The 20,013-nt window shown below is 36.4% G+C and overlaps 1 protein-coding gene across 8 annotated transcripts in view; it reads right to left on the bottom strand.

Annotated features, from left to right (window-relative positions):
* Positions 1–20,013, bottom strand: part of SCAPER (S-phase cyclin A associated protein in the ER) — a 159,653-nt gene that overhangs the window by 84,844 nt on the left and 54,796 nt on the right. For all 8 annotated transcript variants that reach the window (XM_072043465.1, XM_027465593.3, XM_027465591.3 and 5 more), the window contains 2 exons: positions 19,093–19,200; positions 3,923–4,059 (listed from right to left, as the gene is read on the bottom strand). In XM_072043465.1, coding sequence (XP_071899566.1) covers positions 3,923–4,059; positions 19,093–19,200 — 245 coding nt within the window. The remainder of the gene's footprint in view (positions 1–3,922; positions 4,060–19,092; positions 19,201–20,013) is intronic.

Below are 20,013 nucleotides of genomic sequence, written 5' to 3' on the forward strand. Positions count from 1 at the left end.
AAGAATCCCCAGAGGAAGGTGCCAAAAGTCCCTCAAGACAGAAACAGAAAACATCTGCTTCAGGTCAACTTTGACCCATAAAAACGCTGTTTAGTATTAATTTCCTAAGTATTTTGAACATTAACCATTGTTATTTGGCATTCTTGCTAGCTTTACAAACATCCAACTGTTTTCTTTTCTTGGTGGTTTGTTTTCCGAATCCAAGATTTTGTCAATGGCTTCCAATTGGAAATGTGTTTTATTGCTCCACTACAAAACACCAATTTAGTAAAGATTTAATTCCTAATAAATCCTAAGCATTGATTTCATTTACTATTGTATCAGGTCTTTCCTCACAACTTCTTAAAATAAACATTCCCAGCCTTTTTGTCTTTTCAACTTCTCTTCATGAAAGCTATTTTTTTTTTGTAACCTCATAATCTTTTCCTGTATTTTTCTACTTTATCAAGGTCCTTTCAGCTAGGTGAGACAATGTTCTACATCATTTTTAGAAAAAAAATCATCAACATAACACAGCAACATGACATTTTGATTTTGGCTGTAACTGCAACTGTTCAAAGGTCTTTACTAATCTCTAAGTAACAGTCATTTTGTTCCTAGGGTTGAGAGTGCTCATTTAAAACCTAAAAGTTTCAGAAATAGTTCACTCTTTCTCTCAGATACACATACTTCACACTTCTTTATATTCTCTCTTCACCCAAGATCAAGTTTTCCAATGCCACTCAAATTTTCCCTCAGCTTGCTTAACCTAAACAACTTCTGCCACATGCAAATACTGTTACATTAGTACTAGTTCTGATTTGTGGATCATTAATAAAGCTATTAATCACAAGTGAATTTAGTATTAAACATGGAGGTGAGATTCCCTTATTAACCTTTTGCCTTCCTTCCTGTCTCTTAGCCAGAAACAACATATTTTATCTTTGAGTTTTGTACAGACGAGTCAGTCAAACATGAATAATCACCTAAAATATCTGTTACCAAAGAACATGACAGAAGTGCTTTAAATCCATTGCAGAGCTTATCTCAACTGTATGCACTTCCTACTTGGTAACTCCACCTTTGTTGCTGGGGGTTAGGTTTCAGCAGGCCTCAGTTTGCCATGCAGGCACCAATGTATTCTTCTCATAGCAGCACATGTGTGTTAACCTGAGATAATTTATTTAGCTATATATCAGTTGTTACCATGGCATCAGTTTAACAGCTTAGGGTTATAAATATTATTAATAAGACTAACAAAACTTCTCAACATATCTAATAACCCAGTGATGACAATTTGTTCCCTCATTCACCTTTGCCCTTTGTAGCTTTCATATTGTTATATTGATTTAGGAGCAAGAAACTCAGGAGAGAAACAGGACCTATTTTAATGCAGTTAGTTATTTCAAATTTTAAATATCACAGCTTCCTCGGAATGGAAATGAATGTGTAATTTCAAGCCATCAGGTGTAGGAGGGTTTGTTACCACTACTTCTTTAGAAGAAGAAGAATAGTTGCAAATATGTGCTAAAACACAGCTTATAGATAACCACCCACAATAAATTATTAGGGACTTCATATATTCCATTTAAGTTCTCAGTTGATTTTATAGAGTAACTCCCAGCAATCTGCTTGTATTACTGTTCAGATTGCTGAGCAGAAACATAGTAGACACACTCTAAATTATTTAATTTAGCGTTTCATATTGTAATTGTGAGATTATTACTTTAACTGCTTTAACAATCATGTAATATCCCAAAGGGAAGGGACCCACAAGGATCACTAAGTACAGCTCCTGGCTCCACACAGGCCCACCCCAAAATCAAACCTTATGTTTGAGGGCCTTGTCAAAATGCTCCTTGAACTCCAGCAGGCTTGGTGCTGTGACCATGTCCCTGGGTTCCTGTTCCAGTGCCTGACAACGCTCTCACTGAAGAACCTTTTCCCAATATCCAGCCTGGCCCTCCCCTGTCCCAGCTCCATGCTGTTCCTTCGGGTCCTGTCGCTGTCCCCAGAGAGCAGAGCTCAGCGCCTGCTCCTCCGCTCCTCTCACGAGGGGGCTGCAGGCCGCCATGAGGCCTCTCCTTGGCCTGCTCTGCTCTGAGCTGAACAAACCAAGGGGCCTCAGGCGTTCTTCACGGGCCTTGCACTCTAGGCCCTTCACCAGCCTTGCAGTCCTCCTTTGGAAGCTCTGTAATAGTTTTAGGTCGTTCTTATATTGTAGCGCCCAAACCTACAGGCAGTACTTCAAGTGAGGCTGCAGCAGTACATAACATAACGCTTTATCATTTTCTGATTACAGCAAACCTCCAAACATCCAAGGCCGTAGTTGTCATTACTAGGCCTATTACTATTACTCAACTGTCAATTATACTAACTGTAGAAGACTGGCAAGCCTCGCATGGTTAAAATTAATCTCCTAAATGGATTTTATTTTTCCTCATCATTTTTTTGTTTGAAATAGAACAAACTTTGTTCCATTTTGCTACTGGACATCTTTATTAGTAAGCTTTTTTGTTAACGTTACATGGTATACATAAATTTCATGGTGAAATCGTCAATTTAATGTTCTCTTCAAGGAGAGCAATGAAAAGTCAAGTCACTCTTAGTCAACTAAAAACAAGCTTAAAAAATGTAAATTTCATGCCTCTCCAATTTAATTCCTCCTAGATTTTGAAACATCCACTGTATTTCTCATTAGTACATCTTTGTAAAATGATGTCTGCTTTAATTAAAATTTTTATGACAGCTATGCTGACTCACCCAGTAGTCTGAAACATCAGAATTCAAAATGTTCCAAAACCCTTTTTCAACACCCAGTGCCAATAACAAACTATTATTTGAACTGTTACTCCTAGGTCTGACAAACCTTTGACTAAATTCAACAGAAGCAGGTCTTGAGAAACAATTAAAATTGGACCCAATAGCTGCATTAATTCAACAGGTAACATGAATGAAAATCCACCCCGAGAAATTAGAAACCTGCAAGAACTTACTATCCAAATTCAACAGTGTGTTCAAATGTGAAGTTTAGACACTAAATTTGATCATCCAAAGAGGAAAAAAATCAGAAATGATAAAAATTGTAAAATTTTGTATTTCTGAAGATTAATGTATCATTATTAACTTTATTATGAGCTAACATACTAATTCATTTTTACTTTTGCTCTAAAAACCTATACTTTTTTTTTTTTTTCTAATCTGCAATGCTTCCTCCTTAAAAACAATACAGAGAATATATGTAACAATGCACTTTACCACCTGAGAAATATTTTTAAGAGATAACTAAATAATATAACGTATTTTTAGATTTAAGTATTTACTTCAGCTGGGGTCTCCTCAGCTACAGATTGACACTGCAGTTCATGATATAATGTCATCTTGCATATCTTACTGATTTGGAGATGTCACTTTTTAAGCTAATAACAAATTACAGGTCTGACAACTCACTTTCCATTTTAAGATATTTTTAACTTTCTTTCTGTTGTGACAGGCAACAAAAAATGATTAAATTTAGTCATGGGATTTGACACTACAGCAGGCTGACTTCTATTTGTTGATTACTATTGATTTTCTTTGATACTTCATTTAAAAATCAATAGCTAGAAAGAAAAATAGGCATGGTTTACACAAATTTAAACATGCTATTGTATGCTAGAAGATGCTATGGTTTTGGCAGGGCACTGGCATCCAATTATGAGAAAAGCTCTTAACAGGTGAAACCAAGGGCTCCAGATCGATATTCAGTTTTCTTTCTCAATCAGAGAAAGTGGCCATAAATTAGGCTCATCAGTATTATTTTCAGGACACTCCCAAAGCAAATAACTTATTTTTTCTTTTTTTAAGCCTTCCATGGCACTCATGCTAAAGGACAAAAAGTAAAGTTCAGAATAAAACTTAAAACAGATAAACAAACAAACAAAAGAACAATAGCTTTTACTACCTGGAGTTCATCCGTGCTTTTAACTTTTTGGCTTTCTTTTTATTTTTTTGTTTTTCCTCTCCTTCTTTCAGTGGTTCCACAGGAAGAGAACTCTCAATCACAATATCCACAATGTATTTTTTCAATGACAGGTGCTCCTGCAGAAAATATTGAAATATTTAATCTTACAGTACATGGTAGTGTTTATAGTGTTTATAGATTACCTTCCCAGAAATAAGTAGTGGAAAATACTTAACAAAAGGTGAAGAAAATTAATAAATGTAAAACTAAATTTTAAACACTAGAAACACTTCCTCTGTTTATATTCCAGAAAAATAACAATACACTCAAGACAATTACGAGCTAACTACAAAAACTTCAAGTGAAAAAAAAAAACAAGACTTGAAAGAAGAGGTGGCGGACAATAACTGAAAAATGCAGTTACCTCACTATTTTACTGGAAAATGTTACATACTCTCCAACACTAAACTCTTTATCTGCAGAAAAATAGGAAAAAGCCTGTCCTAAGGTTAGAACAGAAGTACCTAACTGAGGATGACCATGTACTTCTAAAAACAAGAAACTACCCTTCATTTATTCCCGTTTATTCTGAGGTACTTTCAAGCTAGGTTACCCCAATACAGTTCAAAGTCTACTTTTGAAATAAATATTTCTAACGTTGATGTGAAAAACTGAAAAAGCTATTCCCCTGGAGTTGTCCCCAATTTGGATTGACCTATGCTACCTATGCATGGACACTTGAATCCTTGTAATGATTCCAGTGACCAGCAGGCTGCCCAGAAACTGCACACTTAGACAATGTAAAACATGCCCAACACCTCTAGAAACACTGGTAAACTGCTCAATACCTTTTTTTTTTTCCTCAGTTCCCTCAAGCCAGAAATTTGCTCAAAGCACTTGATGCATCAAGTTAGTTTTCAATGGCACAGAAGAATTTCTACTCTTGTCCTTCTAGACATACTTTCCAGTTTAATGTGCATTACTTAATTTAACCTCTTCTGAACGGTGTACTCCAGATCCTTGTCAGTGCAAGAAACTTATACTGATTTAAAGATATAAACATTAAAAGTGACCCACTTAAACCACTACAACATCCTCAACTAGTCCATTTCAGCTGAAAAATACGTGGCTACAAAACCCAACTTTATCAGGTTCATTTTTATAATAACAATCAAATAACAAGAAGCAAATATTTTCATGCCAGTTACTAGAATATACTTACTACATTTTTAATATAACAAGGCTTATATTTGTTTTTTTTTTTTAAATAATACTGAACACATTATGAAGTATAAGCCACCACTGCTCATTAGGATAATTTATGCTTGAAAATTAGTGCCACAATGAGAAGCTGTTATTCTTTTTTTTTTTTTTTTTTAAGTATACTTGAAATTCAAAGTAAAAGTTGAACTGCTAAAAATTTAAAGACAATATTTTCAGAAAATAAACTTTTTTTTTTCCACTGGTCCTTTCACTGATTCAGGAAAGTATTATGCTTGTTGAAAACAAAATAAATCTTTGTGAAATTTCCTGGAAAAAGACCTTTTAGTTTTTGTAATGCATTAGAGCATGATATAACCTAGCAATATATATTTGGTCAAAATAGTAATTGAAATTTCTATCTTAAATCATATGAATGCAAGATGAATACTGAATGAATATCAGACATAAGAAATAAAGTATAAAAATCTAAGCAATTTCTGAGACAGTGCCTTTAACTTGGCTATACTGCCTACCCTGTCCAACTCCCAGTATATCTGAGTATTTTCCCCCAATTTATTATCCAAGTAATTCAATGGAAACTGTATTAGTCACATGAAACAGCAAGTCCAACAAACTTTTATAAGAATTTTTCCCGTTAGTCAGATCAAACATTTCTTCCCCACTAATACTATCAACATCATTTTAGCAAGAATTGCTTCAAGGAAAACTTTCTTAAGGCATCTCAGAAGGCTGCCCCCTTAAAGCATGACACAGTATTACAAGAGAGCAACACACCCCGACATCTGATGAGTTAGTTCTTAACCAGTTCAGAGATGCACACATTAACACGCAGTGCTGGTTACAAAGCTCCAAGTTACTTCTGTCTCCTCAGAGATGAATACCCCAGTTGAAAATAGCAGTCACTGACTGAAACTTCCTTACGACAAACATAAACCTTGTCATGAGGCTCAAACATCACAGGCAATTGATGGTTTCAAGTTTTTCAATATTAAGAAAAGAACAGACTTTCTCAGAGCAAGCTATGTATGATATTAATCAGGTACTAAGCTTCACAGTACTTAGCTGCTGGCATTTTGAGGGTGTTCACTTATTCAACAAGTCTAACAAGATGGGATTCGCATGCACCCCTGAACTAGTACCCCTCCACAGGGTTGTTTCCTAGCAGTTTAAATACATCACATCCTATGGGTGTGATGAAACACTTAAAAAATGATCATGAACATTAGAAGAAATGTTCTATATCTTTGTTCAACAGTGAAACTGATTTTTTTGTTCATCAGGTCTTCAAACTATTTGCTGTATCCTTTGAGTGACAGCCAGAGCAAAATGAGGTTAATATTGCCCTTTGAAATGGACACCACGTGAGAAATGGGGCAGAATGTCCTCATTCAGGTGCAGTCAACTTGCTGTCTTCATGCTACACAAGAGCAACAGCAAACCTGTCATCAGACTTCTGACAGGCAGAAACGAGGAGTGAGACAAAGCCTTGTAGTATCCCTCAGCAGACACTCAGATCTGTTTCCCAGTCTCATCCGTGGCTTCAGAGAAGACTCACAGAGAACCACAGCATTCAACAAGCACATTTCATTTATCAGCCTGGGAGGGCCAAAAGAGGTCTTGCTGTCAATACCACAAAGGGTGGTTACAAACCATTTTGTTCACGTGAACTTACTTTTGTGAGGATGTTTCTCAGAGTTCTCAGCTTTCAAAGTGTGGCAGTTTGAATTAACATCAGACTTCATACATACAGCTCCTGAAAGTTGGACTAGAGTAATAACACCTTGTGTCACAAAGCCCATCACTTTTTCAACATACTGATCAAAGCACAGGACTATCACTGCAGGCAGATCACTACTCAGGTGTGAAACAAGTACACGTATAACTAATAGCTCAGCATTGAATGACAACTTGAGTCTGGGCAGATGGCTGCTGCTGATATTGTGCTTCGGTGCAGTGCAGAAATATTTATTCCCAGGTATCACAAAGCTCCTACTCGTTATCTGGAAAAAGAAAGGCCTTTAAATCCCCTAAGCCATGTTCAAGTACTGTGTGTTCAACCCTTCAAATTAAGTTCATGAATGATTTGATTTGCATAATCATCGGCCAGACAAGTTAACGTACTAAAAAAGTAATTGCTCTAAGTGTATGAAAGTGAGTCAAGCCAGTACACTGCTTAGACAATAAACTAACTTCATCTTCTGAATGCTTTTATTTAAGCAACAATTTCATCACTGTGTTTTGGTTATTTTTCTCTCATTTCTAATATAGGTAATGTAGAATAACTAGGTAATCTATTCACTTCTTCCTTAAAGCTTTTTACTTATTTAGAATTAGTATTATACAAGTAAACAGTAAATCCAGTAAGAAATATTAAGACTAATTTACCCACACCATAGAGGCATTCTGGGGTTTGGTTTCCAGACAGCATGAATGCACATTACTGGTCTGATTCTGTGCTATGCTGAGCACATTCTGACAGATAGTTAATTACCTCAAACCCTCAGATACTAGTAAACCATCAAATCTTTGGAGATGTTAGGCTATTATAAATGCAAAGCTGTATTATGTAAATTCTCTAATGAAAGCTTGCTATTAAGATCTGTATTCACACCTACCACAAAATCAGGTGATTTTCTCTGCTGGTGTAGAAACCAAGAAACCACAATCTCAATAGTTATGCAGATTCTCAAAAGCTTTGCTTTCAACAATGATGCAGAATATAGGACTAACCCAGGAAAACTACTAATGCTAAACTTCTTTTGATTCCAAAAATAAAAACAGAACCACAGCTCACCAGTGAGCTGTGATGGTCATTAAGTATCAGCTTTCTGACATCATTTTTCATACTTGATAACTCCTGCTTTAATTTGCAGCGTTGGTATCAATTATACTGCAAAGTAAGGTATTAACTTTCATGAACCTAGAAGAATCTACACCACAAAGTGGCAAAGTTGGTCTGCTCTACACTGTGACGTACAGCTGCAAAATAGGGAAAGAGGAATTGAATGCTGGTATATTTCTTCACAATGGTCTGTACAATTCCCTCTGTATATTCTTGTATGGTGGTACCTTGATAATGCAGTAGAGTAGAAATGCTCCTGCTACTTCCCCCCAGTGTGGTGAATTAGTGAATGCGTTCACCTAAATTAAAGGCTATTTTTGAAAACCTTAAAGTATACTGTACCTGTTTCTGAGGAGGAGACTCTCTAACTGTTAAAGCTTATGATACATAAAAGTAACCTGATAAATACATACAATTTGATATTTAATGGTACTCTGTACATATACATGCTAGTATTTGAGGTCTTTAAGAATTGAGCCTTACAAATTTTAAATAGTTTTAATATAACACTGAAGATCTCTTTAAATCAAAATAAATAAATTTTCTGTACAAAATGTCACTACTTCATTTACAAGCAAAGTGATAGAAACTGACATGAAATGCACATGTAAAACTGCAGCCTCAACACAGCAGAGGATAAAAATAGATTATTTACCAAAAGCATCTTTGCTTTTCCTCTCCTCTTCCTGCATCTCAACTGTTTTGACTTCTAGTCATTGAGAATCCTGACACTTTCCAAATGCAACAGATGGACCTCATCTACAAACTCCATGAGAAACTGAGTTGCCAAAACCATAATATAGCTAAAACTAGTAAGGTCACCCATGAAGTCACATTCTTGCCGGTTATTGCTTAGTCCCATTCAACTGTCTGAAACAGGAAAAGCTACCCAGTTCTTTTCCTATCTTAAAGATGATAAATTATAGTTGATGAAGCACTTCTTATAACCAAACTTTTCTCTATACACCAAATTAAATCTCTTCGTTATATGACAAGCTTCAAGTCCAAGGATTAAAGAATTACTATTATTATTCTCTAAAATCAAGTAAAATTTTCAGACTCCAAAACAAACATAATTGAAAAGTTTTTCCATGAACACTGCACCAAATCTACAAAATGGTGAGACATTACATAGTTGAGTACACCGCACTTTAGACTGGACGAGGAAAACCACACCATAAAGAGGATTCTGAATCTTGGTGATCTATCCAAAATACAAGAGATGGGGAAGAAATTTTCTAATTGACTCCCTCTTCCTGCAATACCCATTCACATGACCAATACTCTTGTCTGCGTCCTGATTACAGCAACACCACCCATGAGTCTGACCTTGATAGAAGAAATGCTGCATATATCAGTATTTGTCAAACCAGAACACAAGCAACTCCAAAAATTATTTTCCTACCCAATCTCTTTGACACTTCTGTGTCAAGGCTGCTATTCATTTGCTAAAGCCTTTTCCTAACCCTGTCTCTGCACATGATAGACAGTTCATAAAAACCTCTACATTACCTACAGTGTTTGTCCCTGTTACTGCCACATTACATTCTCCCATAACCAGTTTTCTGTTTTCTCATTCTTCACACACTGGATATCTCAAAAAATTGCAGTCTTCCCAACTTTTTCTTTCACACCCTCACTTAAAATTCCTTAATCATAATCCATAAAAGTCAAAAGCTACCCTCTTGAATGCCAATAACTGTTTTCTTTCACGTTTCCATATTCGTCTGTGTCTATTTATTTTGCTTCACCTATTGACTGTAACCCTTCCTGTGATGAGACGACATTTTGTCATGTGGCTGCAGAAGAGATGCCAAGTCCAAGCTGCATACGTCTGGAGCTGCGTGCGTCAATGTACGTTATAATTTGACTTAAAGCGTGTAAGCTCTGTACTTAAACAGTTTTCCAGCATCAGAAGATTATAACATAAAATGCTTCATTACAAGAAAAAAAAGCCTGTTCTTAGATTAAGGATAAAATTAATACAGCAACACCACCAAGGTATTAAAAAACTATGGGACACTACTTTTCATTAAAAAATAGCAAACAGGGAATACAAAGAAACATTTTCCAATAAACACATCTTAAGTCAGTATATTTAAATTAGTGGTAAAATCTTACCGAACTACAGAAAACAACCAAAATATGAACTACATTTACAGTAGCACTATTAAATTGTGATGGAAGATGTGCCAAACTGAATTCTTCCTAAAAAAGTTTGCTCATTCTAAAATTAGGAGTGAACATAACACCAACACTTATTTTTCCTATCTTTTCTTTTTAAATAAGCCTTGTCATCTTATGAATTCTGCCAAGGATGAGATTGTGTAGGTAGGACAATATTATAGTAAGCCATCTGGATTTGCTCAAGCTGAGAAAAAATGACAGTCTGGCATTTGTTGCTGTAGGGCAGTCATAAATTAAGATCCTGTATTCTCTTGAGCACACATTGCTCCACGGTAGCTCTCATGAAGCACAATATTCTCCCTAATATGTAGCAGTAGCAGCCAGGGAAAGAAAACACTGAAAATCCTCCCATCTGAAGCTAGTCAGGCATGGACAGGAGTTGCCAGGATCATCAGACAGTATATCATGTATTTTCTGCTGGTTTCTGTAAGCTCTGGAGGGACCTGTGCTACCACAAACTAGCACTGCAGTTAGATCCTGCTGTACAGCAACACGCATGTCAAAGCTTGACCCTTCCAACGTTTAGCCCATTTTATATGAAAAATGACCCAGTGCTTCATTAGCTATGTTGCCGTTTTGTGTCAGCTAACCAATTCATGTAAGTGGTAAACCCATTTGGCTATTGGACTTCCACCTCCCCAAAAAATGAGCCAAAATGACCTTCTTAAAATCTGAAAAGTTTATTTTTTTTTTTCTCTATTTCTTTTCATTCTCATTCCCATCTACATTTCTGGGTCCTGGCCAGGACTGAAGCTGAAGTGACAGAATACCCTAAGACTAGTTATTCATATTATTTTTGTATTCTTTCCAACCTTGAATTCACAAGTTTGGAAAGAAAAGGCATTCTTGTAAGTTTTCTAACCCATTTCTGCAGACCAAGGCAACTCGAAAAATATCTGACACTAGCTATTTATTGAAATTTGATCTTCAGAACTTCCCAGCACTTTTTGGTTTTCCTCTCATATCAATAATAAAATAATACAAATGAGGAAGATTATTAAGAAATACTTGCAGTAACTTAGATCACATCTTAATTGATGTCATTCATTTACCACTTCAATGAAAAAGTCAACAGCAAACTGAGTATTTTGTACAACTGTAAGCTACATAAGGCATACATTCTATCACATCTATAAGCAACTATTCTGAAGCCCATATATATCTTTCGGATTAACTCGCAGAGTTTCTTTACCTGTTTCAAAATAAACAATTTTCTGTAACTGCAGAATATAATTTTAAAAGGTTTTTGATATTTATTACCAGTGCCAGGAAGAACAGCTTCTTACTTGTATATAATCACTTAAAAGATGTACTTGCCAAATTGTGAGGAAATTTTTAAAGGTTCAATTCTAAATCACGTTACCACAGGAATATTTTTTCACGATTTTATTACATGCTTCAACAAAACTCCTCAATAGTCTCATTTTTTTCCTCACAGCTTAGGACAGTATTTAATATAGAAAACAGATGCTGAAGTAAATTGAGTTATATCAAATGCAAAATTCAAATCTTCAACGTTATAGCCTATGACAGTCATTAATGCTGAAATATAATTGTTTGAGATCAAATATTGTTATAATACAAGTGATGATACAAACTCAAACACAGGAAAGATTCAAAATAAGGAAGGTATTTACCTGTTACCATTCATAAGAATTAAGACAAGTGTTTTGTATGCACAGAAACACATACAAAAATTAATAGATATTCCAACATTTTCTCAAAATCAGTATTTTAATTATTCACTCTATTTCTGCATTAGAATGTGCTTTAGATGATCAGTATAGAATCACAGAACCATTAAGGTCAGAAAAGCCCTCCAAGATCATCAGAGGCCCAACCATCCCCTTACCATCAATGTCACCCACTAAACCACGTCCCTAAGCACCACATCCAACCTTTCCTTGAACACCCCCAGGGATGGTCCCAACGCCTGTTTGCTCTTTCCGAGAAGAAATGTTTCCTCATTTCCAACCTGAACCTGGCACAACTTGAGGCCATTCCCTCTAGCCCTATCACTGTTTATCTGCGAGAAGAGGCCGACCCTTGGCTCCCCACAGCTTCCTTTCAGGAAGAGAAACAGGAGAGCAAATAATTGTAGAGAGCAATAAAGTCTCCCCTGAGCCTTCTCCAGACCAAACAATGCCAGTTCCCTCAGCTGCTCCTCACGGGACTTGTGCTCCAGGCCCTTCACCAGCTTTGTAGAGCATTAAAAAAAAAAAAAATCATACAGAGCGTTAAAAAACTTTTTTTTATACATTCAAAACTGAAGACTGACCTTTCACTATAAAAGTTTTTTTTTTTTCCCCACTCACTTCTACAGTTTAAAAATATTTATTTTTTTAAAAATAAGGGACTACTTTTTTAGTGTGTCCAAAGTAAATACTATTCTTACCGCTCACACTGACTGTACTTTTAGTCACCTACTTGCCCATAAATTCAATGATATGACAGCCTGCCATTAAAATATATAGCAAATAATGTTCTGAACAGTAGGTTCAGATATTCCTTGTGACTTTCAATACCATTCTACTTGTTATTTCAAGCTGTGGGAGCAGAAGGCAAAGTAAAGCTGTTTCTTCCAAGAGAGGGAGAATTCTGCTCACTGGACATGAAAAGCATGGCAGAAAGCTGGAAGGCACTGATGTTGTCACCTGGCTGCAAGGGCAAGCAAGAGAAAGGGGAAATGGGAGTACAGTTGGCCTTGCCAGCAGTAGTTTTTTTTGCTGGCTGTGAACATTTGAGATATCAAAGCCAAAAGGAGGAAGGGTGCAGCTGTTGGCAATGATCTAACACAGCCAATAAACAATTAATCATGTAGATTTTTGCCAAGAAAAACACCACTTCATAATATATTAAATGCAAGAAGCTGTTGCTGCTGAAAGTACAAAAAGCTAGTCGATGTATGGAGTACTGAGAGATCTGCAAGCTGCATCATGGATAGAACTTCCTAATTCCCTGACAAATCATGACAGTTTCTTCCAGGCAAATGCATCCATGGCAGAATTATGAAGCCCAAGAGATCCTGTATTGAACGGACTCCAGTTATCCAACAGGTATGAAAGGTCCATAAACAAATTTGGACCACAGATGCTTGGCCTAATTCCATTCCTCTAGCCACATACAAACCCTCTAAAAGAGAAACGAAAAGAGAACATGAGGCTATATTGGTCTGGGCAGGTTTTACTTGTAGGTGATCTGCACTTTGTTTCTACTGAGCAACAGAGAAGACAAATGGGCTACTGTAAACAAAGTTTTGGAAATATCTTGTCTAGATTAACTCTAACAGCACCCTGTGCACTGAGCTTTTCAAAGCTTGCACCTGCTGCTTCCCTCTAGTATATGTGACTGCAAACGCATCCTCCAGAGCACTGTTCTCCAGTGTCTCTGTGAAGGCTCCTCTTACAACCTTTGCACTGGATGGAATACCCAGCACTGCAACTGTCATGAGTTTTATCCCCTCAAAGAAAAAAAAAATGAAACAGTAATAAATGGTGGCTGGAAAACTATAATCAGATGCCAAAAAAGTGTGCATTTGCAATGGAGCCTATATTAACTCTGCAGGTAAAAGAAACAGGAATCCTGTTCAGTATTTGATCAGGGTGTAGGTACCGCTGCATTACTCAGAAATTAGTTAAGTACGATATACCACCAGATCTGAGTCAAGGTCACCCCCTTGTATTGCAGTGTTGGTATCTGATCACTGAAGTCATAACAGATGTTTGAAAGAGACTGGAGTGCAAATACACGGCAAAGTAAGACCCAAGCTGCACACCTTCGGCACACAGAGCTCATAGCTGAAAAAATCAGAGCCACATGAAAGCCTTTGAGTAATTAACTACGACAGGAGAGCTTAAAGCTGAATGCTGAGAACTTTCATTAGCTTAAGTGAAACTAAGTATTAAGATAGCTAAAAACACGCTTAGCAACACAATTCAAGCTGACATTTAACATACATGTGAAAGTTCAAGAGGAAAAAAAAGATATATTAATCTTATATAACAATTTTGAAAGACCACAGACCCACAGCAATAACTACACCAAACCCCTCTATTAGATTAAATGAAAAAATTGGTCATCTTTACTGCTATCTTTTTCCATTTTGCTTAATTGTATCTTTTGGAAAAGTTAGACTAGGAATTCATAGGACAGCACTGTTCATTTGTATAAAAAGTGGAAAGCACTGATTCAGAAAGAAAAATGAAAAGCATTTTTCCCGTTAACGTTAAGGCTGAAGCTATAAAACAAAGATGGATAATTTAATTTTTAACAAAAACCTAAAGGTTAAAAAAACAGCAAAGTCCAGGCATCACACATTCTCTAGACAAGAAAATCCCTTTTAAATACAGCAGAAAAAGAGGAAAGGTCAGGCATGAAAACACTCCCACATCTCTTTCCTTCAGTAATTTCTTCTGTAAAAAATACTGGAAGCAGCATACAACTTTGAGAAAACAGCTTGACTTCTTAAAGAAAAACAACCCCACACCCCCAAAAAGCTTTTAGGAATGAAAACTACAACATCAACTCGGCTGGTGTGCTGCACTAGCTATAAACCTTACATGGCTGCAACAGAACTCGAACCAGCACAGTTCTGCTTTTCCAGGCAGCCTCTTACCACATCCTGGCAGAAGAACAACCTTGCCAGTGTAACAGTGTCCGTACCAGGGGAACGCGCCAGAGCAGTTCGGCACATTGTAAATCAGACCCCACTACAATCTAGACAGACCTATGCCAGAAATCTTTTGCACTGCAACCCCAGCCAGCCTGACAACCCACACAGCACAGCAAGCTGTAGTCCATCGGGCTGATTTTTTCTTAAAAGGTATGTGGGTGGGCTCCACCAGCCATGCCTTTCTATAAACCCTCACATCTTAACACTGTCAATCTTCAGACAACTGCTTCTCTCCATCACAGGATTGTATTTTCATTTGACCTGATCTCTAAGAAGTTCTTTATTTCATCCTTATCATGGTAAAACAGTTTTCCTCCCTGATAAATAAAAGCACACATTTTTCACATATGCAAACACAAATTCATTAATATTCCTCCATTAAACCCCAGCATTCAATTCATACAAATTAACCAAACCCCTGCCAGTTACCTATTTTGTTCGTTTTTTAGAAGTACCCTTCACTTATTAGAAACATTCATAGACTGCATGGAATTACATGATTTATACTCTTAATGTCGCCTAAAACCATGCTATTTAAATGACAGGAGATAGAGACAAGAGATAGGATAACAGTTCAAAGAAGGAAGCTAGGATTACTACTGTTAAGAGTACTTCTCAAAGCAAACTAGGATAGACAAGACAGATAAGGAAAAAAAAGGAAAGAGGAACATAAAAATGAATCCTTTAAAAGCTACAGGTGGGAGCAAAGCACAGAAGGTCCCCGAAGAGACCTACTCCTCAGTCTGATCAGGTAGCGTATGTTGTCCTACGGCTTTTTGAGTGGGCACTGTTTCAGTCATGTTAGTGGCCTTTGTATGAAAAGCCCAGTGTCTCCCACAGGCTCTGATTCAGCAAAAAAAATTAGTCATAGCTTGATTCCAGTGCCATCGATGAAACCAAACTGCACACACGGTTCACGTATTCTGCGAGTAATATGAACAGTAAGGCAGGGAGCAGGAAATCAATAGGATAGAAAAAAGCAGTGTAAAAAGAAGGTAAAGCTGTAAGTTTGGTGGAACAAAAGCTGCATTTAAGCGGGCCAAAAACTACACAGAGCGGGAATGTAGGCAGGACATTGTTACCGCCCTGAAGATAATGGTGAAATGACACGGGGCAATGACAGCACTGCAGATTTCAGCAGCGTAACAAAAGAAAGACAAATCCTACCTTGTTGAAAGAGCTTTACCAGCTACCTTAATGTATGTATTTATACGAGACTGAACTAAAATTAAAAGTTAAAAAAAAAAAGTGAATAGAAGTTAATTTGCTTTCATGTGATAAACACAGTTTCAAAAGCAACAGAATTTTGCTCTAAGAGAAATCTCAATCCTTTTCAGCTGGAGACTGATAAATCCCCAAAAGAAGAAAGTCCCAAAAGCAGAGATAAAATAAAGCTGTCACACAGTCGTAGAAACGACTTCATATTTTTAGTATCTCCATTCATAACAAAACTATTTTCCACATTTCACCGAACAAATCACATTTACACGTGAATTCATCTTATTGGTTAAGAACTAATACTACCTGTCAGTACTTGCACAATATATGCTTAATTCCAGAACAGGAAAAATTGCTACAGTATAAAGCATACTTTTATCTCTGAAATTGTTAAAGAACCTACAGATAATAGCAAAGGAAAAAAATCTAGAATATAATTTTATTTTATTTTTTAATCTGGCAAGATTAACTAATTAGCACCCACCTGGCCTAGAAAAAAAAAAGTGTCAGTACTGTGACTTTTAACTTTTTGCTTACAGACAAATCAACCAACAGAACCCCTTACCGTACCAAAGCATACATGTATTGTACAAGCAGGCACTTAAATCAGCTCCCAAAGTCTTAAGGAGCTATTTAAATCTTACCTTCTGCATTACAGATATGGACAAAACAAATACATTTAATTTCCTTCAAGCAATAATGAAGAAATTCTATGGCCAGATTACAATAAAAGAATATTTCTTTCTAGGCAGCTACCTATTATGCTTAACAAGCTTAAAACAAAATGAGTCAAAGATCAAGAGTAAGTTATCTGAGGTGTCAAGTGCATAACGTTAAAGGTGAAATTTTATTAGGTCAAAGGTGACATAAATAAAATCTTTTATGTCAAAGAAGAAGGGTCACAGACAAGACGTATATAATCGAAAGACATCACAGATGACAAGCAATAACTTTAAGTACAAGTGTGTTCTCACTACAGATATCTTCACTGATTAAAAAACTGAAAACAGTGATGAATAACTAACCAAATATATTACAGTGCTTCACTGGACTGCAGTTTTACTTCTACATGATACTCTTGAAATTTGTTTTAATGTACTTCAAAACTTACATAAAGTTACTGAGTGCTTTTACTTGTGGAGGAGACAAAGTCTGATATTAACTGCACGTGCTGAATAAAAAGGTACACAAAGCAGATTGCTCTGAGAAATAAAATAGCTTTTCTACTACTTTACAGTAACCAAACCTCTAGCATGCATGTCTTACTTCTGTTCCTTGAAAAGAGAAAACTGGGGTGGGCGTCAGGCCAGGGAAATGTCAGATTACAATACAGTTCAGAATTGTATACTCAGACAATTTAAAACACAGATACAAATTAAAATATACATACATACACACACACATATATATACACAAAAGAATGGAAGTATTGTTATGTTGCCAGTATGTCAAATACTACACACCAACTAGATTAAGGCTATTTAAAATCTGCTTCTGTAATTGTCAGACTGTTCATTCAGTTAAACCGTTCTCTCCTTTTACTCCTGCACTAAGAACTCATTCGAAAAGTCTCATATGCTGAACCTTCATCTTGATCTCAAGCTCACATTGCTGAAAAAGCAGCGGATTTAAGCATATGGTGTTGGACACGACAAAAACCGAGATATCTGTGCCCTCTAGTGGAATTTCTTTTTTCACCAACTGGGACAAATGCAGCTGTTATAAGATGATCCCTGTTTCTAGAAGACAGAAGTGTTAAGCTGCCAAATCTAATCTTGCAAATTGCATATAACTACCCTCAGAACAAAGAAAAAGTTCGCCTTTTTCTTCCATATTCATCTGAGGCAGTGGAACAGTAAGAACCACTCAGAAGTGGTTAGCTAGATACAAATAAAGACTAGGTAGCTGCATGAAACCTCAGTGTTACCAATTGTCCACTCCTTGGTGCATGCATAGACATGAAAGAATTCTGGGAAATCTCACAGCTTACATTTATTTCTAGGAAGCTAGATGCAGTATGAAGGCTTCTCCCTTACATCCAACTAGATAAACCCAGTACCTAAAATCAAATTCAAAACAAAAGAAATTCCACTAACCACTCTAAAAGAGCAGAAAAACAGAGAAGTATGTACTTTCACTGAAGTTAGGAAGGGGTAGGCAAAATGGCAACTCCACAGAGGCTTTCAATTTTTCCAGTGATAACTGCCCCTAGGGATTTCAGTACCTCAGTGATTTAACTTTCCAAAGCTTTTTGAAAAAGAAAAGAAGGTACTTGTGGCAGTGATGAGCTGTAAAGAGAATATTTCTCTAGGAAAATAGTAACAAGAACCGTGCAGGAAAGAACAAGACAGCAAGTACTTTAAGTACTGAGCAGTAATATCTGAATGGTTGGAAACCTGCTGCAAAAAGACAGTGCGAGATTCTTTACTTCCTCCTCAAAAGCTATTTGGAAGAAGCAAAAGATAAAGGGAAAGGAATAGCTATGGGATTGTCCAAGATGCTAACAAGTTAGACGTGGCCAAGGTGAGATAATAAATAATAGCATTTGAGTTTAAAGGAGACTTCTATTTGTTCTAGTACCTGGAAGGTTCATCCTCATGGATAAGCTATTTTACAGCTTTACTGAAGTGGGTTTTATTTAAAAGCAGTGAAGAATATTTACTATTTGGAAAGGTATAAAATGAATGAAAATAAAGACCACTCATGGAACATAACACATCAGACTTTTATGACAAAAAGATAAATACAGTGATATGAAAAATAGCTTTGGATTAGTAGTAGAGCAATTAGTCACAGTTTTATACACAGTCTATTTCAAACAGAAATTGCCTTTAGTATTTGAATCCACTGTTTGTTTCATTCATTTTCATTAGTATACTATACCCAAAAAGGCACTGTTAAACCCATGCTAACACAAACAGTTCCATTCCTTCATAAGAATTTTAAAGACTTTCTTAGGCTACTCAGCTGGACGGTATTATAAAACCAGAAGGAAATTGAAATAGTAAAAGTTATTACACAACATACCACTTCTTCATCTGAAAGCTCCCGTCCTTGTATGCTACTGTTTTCTCTCACAGCTTGTTGGTGTTTTTTCCCTTTAATGTGGCTAAATAGGTATACTTCCGATGAAATCTGTAATGACAATGAATTATTAGTGACTTTTCTCCTCCCTTGATAATACTATCATCTATAAATAGCAGTATTTTACATGTAATATATACTAATTTGTCAGAAGTAGGTTCAGAATCTGCCACCTAATGGAAGTACTATCAGTTACCTTTAACATCTTTACAATTGTATTTATTTATTTTACTAAAAAGAATGTTTTTTATTTTGTCACATAGAATTTCATCACAAATGTGTTAGAACTACCAGGTTAACTATATATTGCTCTCTACAACTACCTCAAAGAAGGTGGTAGCAAGTTGTGGGTCCAGTCTCTTCTTCCAAGCAACAAGCAGTAGGACAAGAGAAAAAGGCCTCAAGTTGGGCCAGGGGAGGTTTAGGTTGGATATTACGAAAACTTTCTTCACTGAAAGGGTTGTGAAGCATTGGAACAGGCTGCCCAGGGATGTGGTTGAGTCACTATCCCTGCAGGTCTTCAAAAAATGTGTAGATGTAAAGCTTAGTGACATGGTTTCATGGTGGACTCGGCAGTGCTAGGTTAATGGTTGGACTGGATGATCTTAGGAGGTCTTTTCTAAACTCAATGACTCTATGATCCTGTACAATTGTTAACTGTTATTGAAGGTCACCTGAAAACACTTAACTGACAAGAGAGCAATAAACACCCTGTCACCAGTAGCAAGTTAAGGGAGCAAACTATGTTGATAAGGAAAAAATGATGCATTTTTTCATTTCTGAAGAACTATTTTAAGGTTATTTCAGCACACCATTTTCACTGTGTTCTCATTAAGAACACAAACTGTCTAGACTTCTTCACAG

This window comes from Anas platyrhynchos, chromosome 11 (genome assembly GCF_047663525.1).
Source record: "Anas platyrhynchos isolate ZD024472 breed Pekin duck chromosome 11, IASCAAS_PekinDuck_T2T, whole genome shotgun sequence".
In the NCBI taxonomy this organism is placed as follows: Eukaryota; Metazoa; Chordata; class Aves; order Anseriformes; family Anatidae; genus Anas; species Anas platyrhynchos.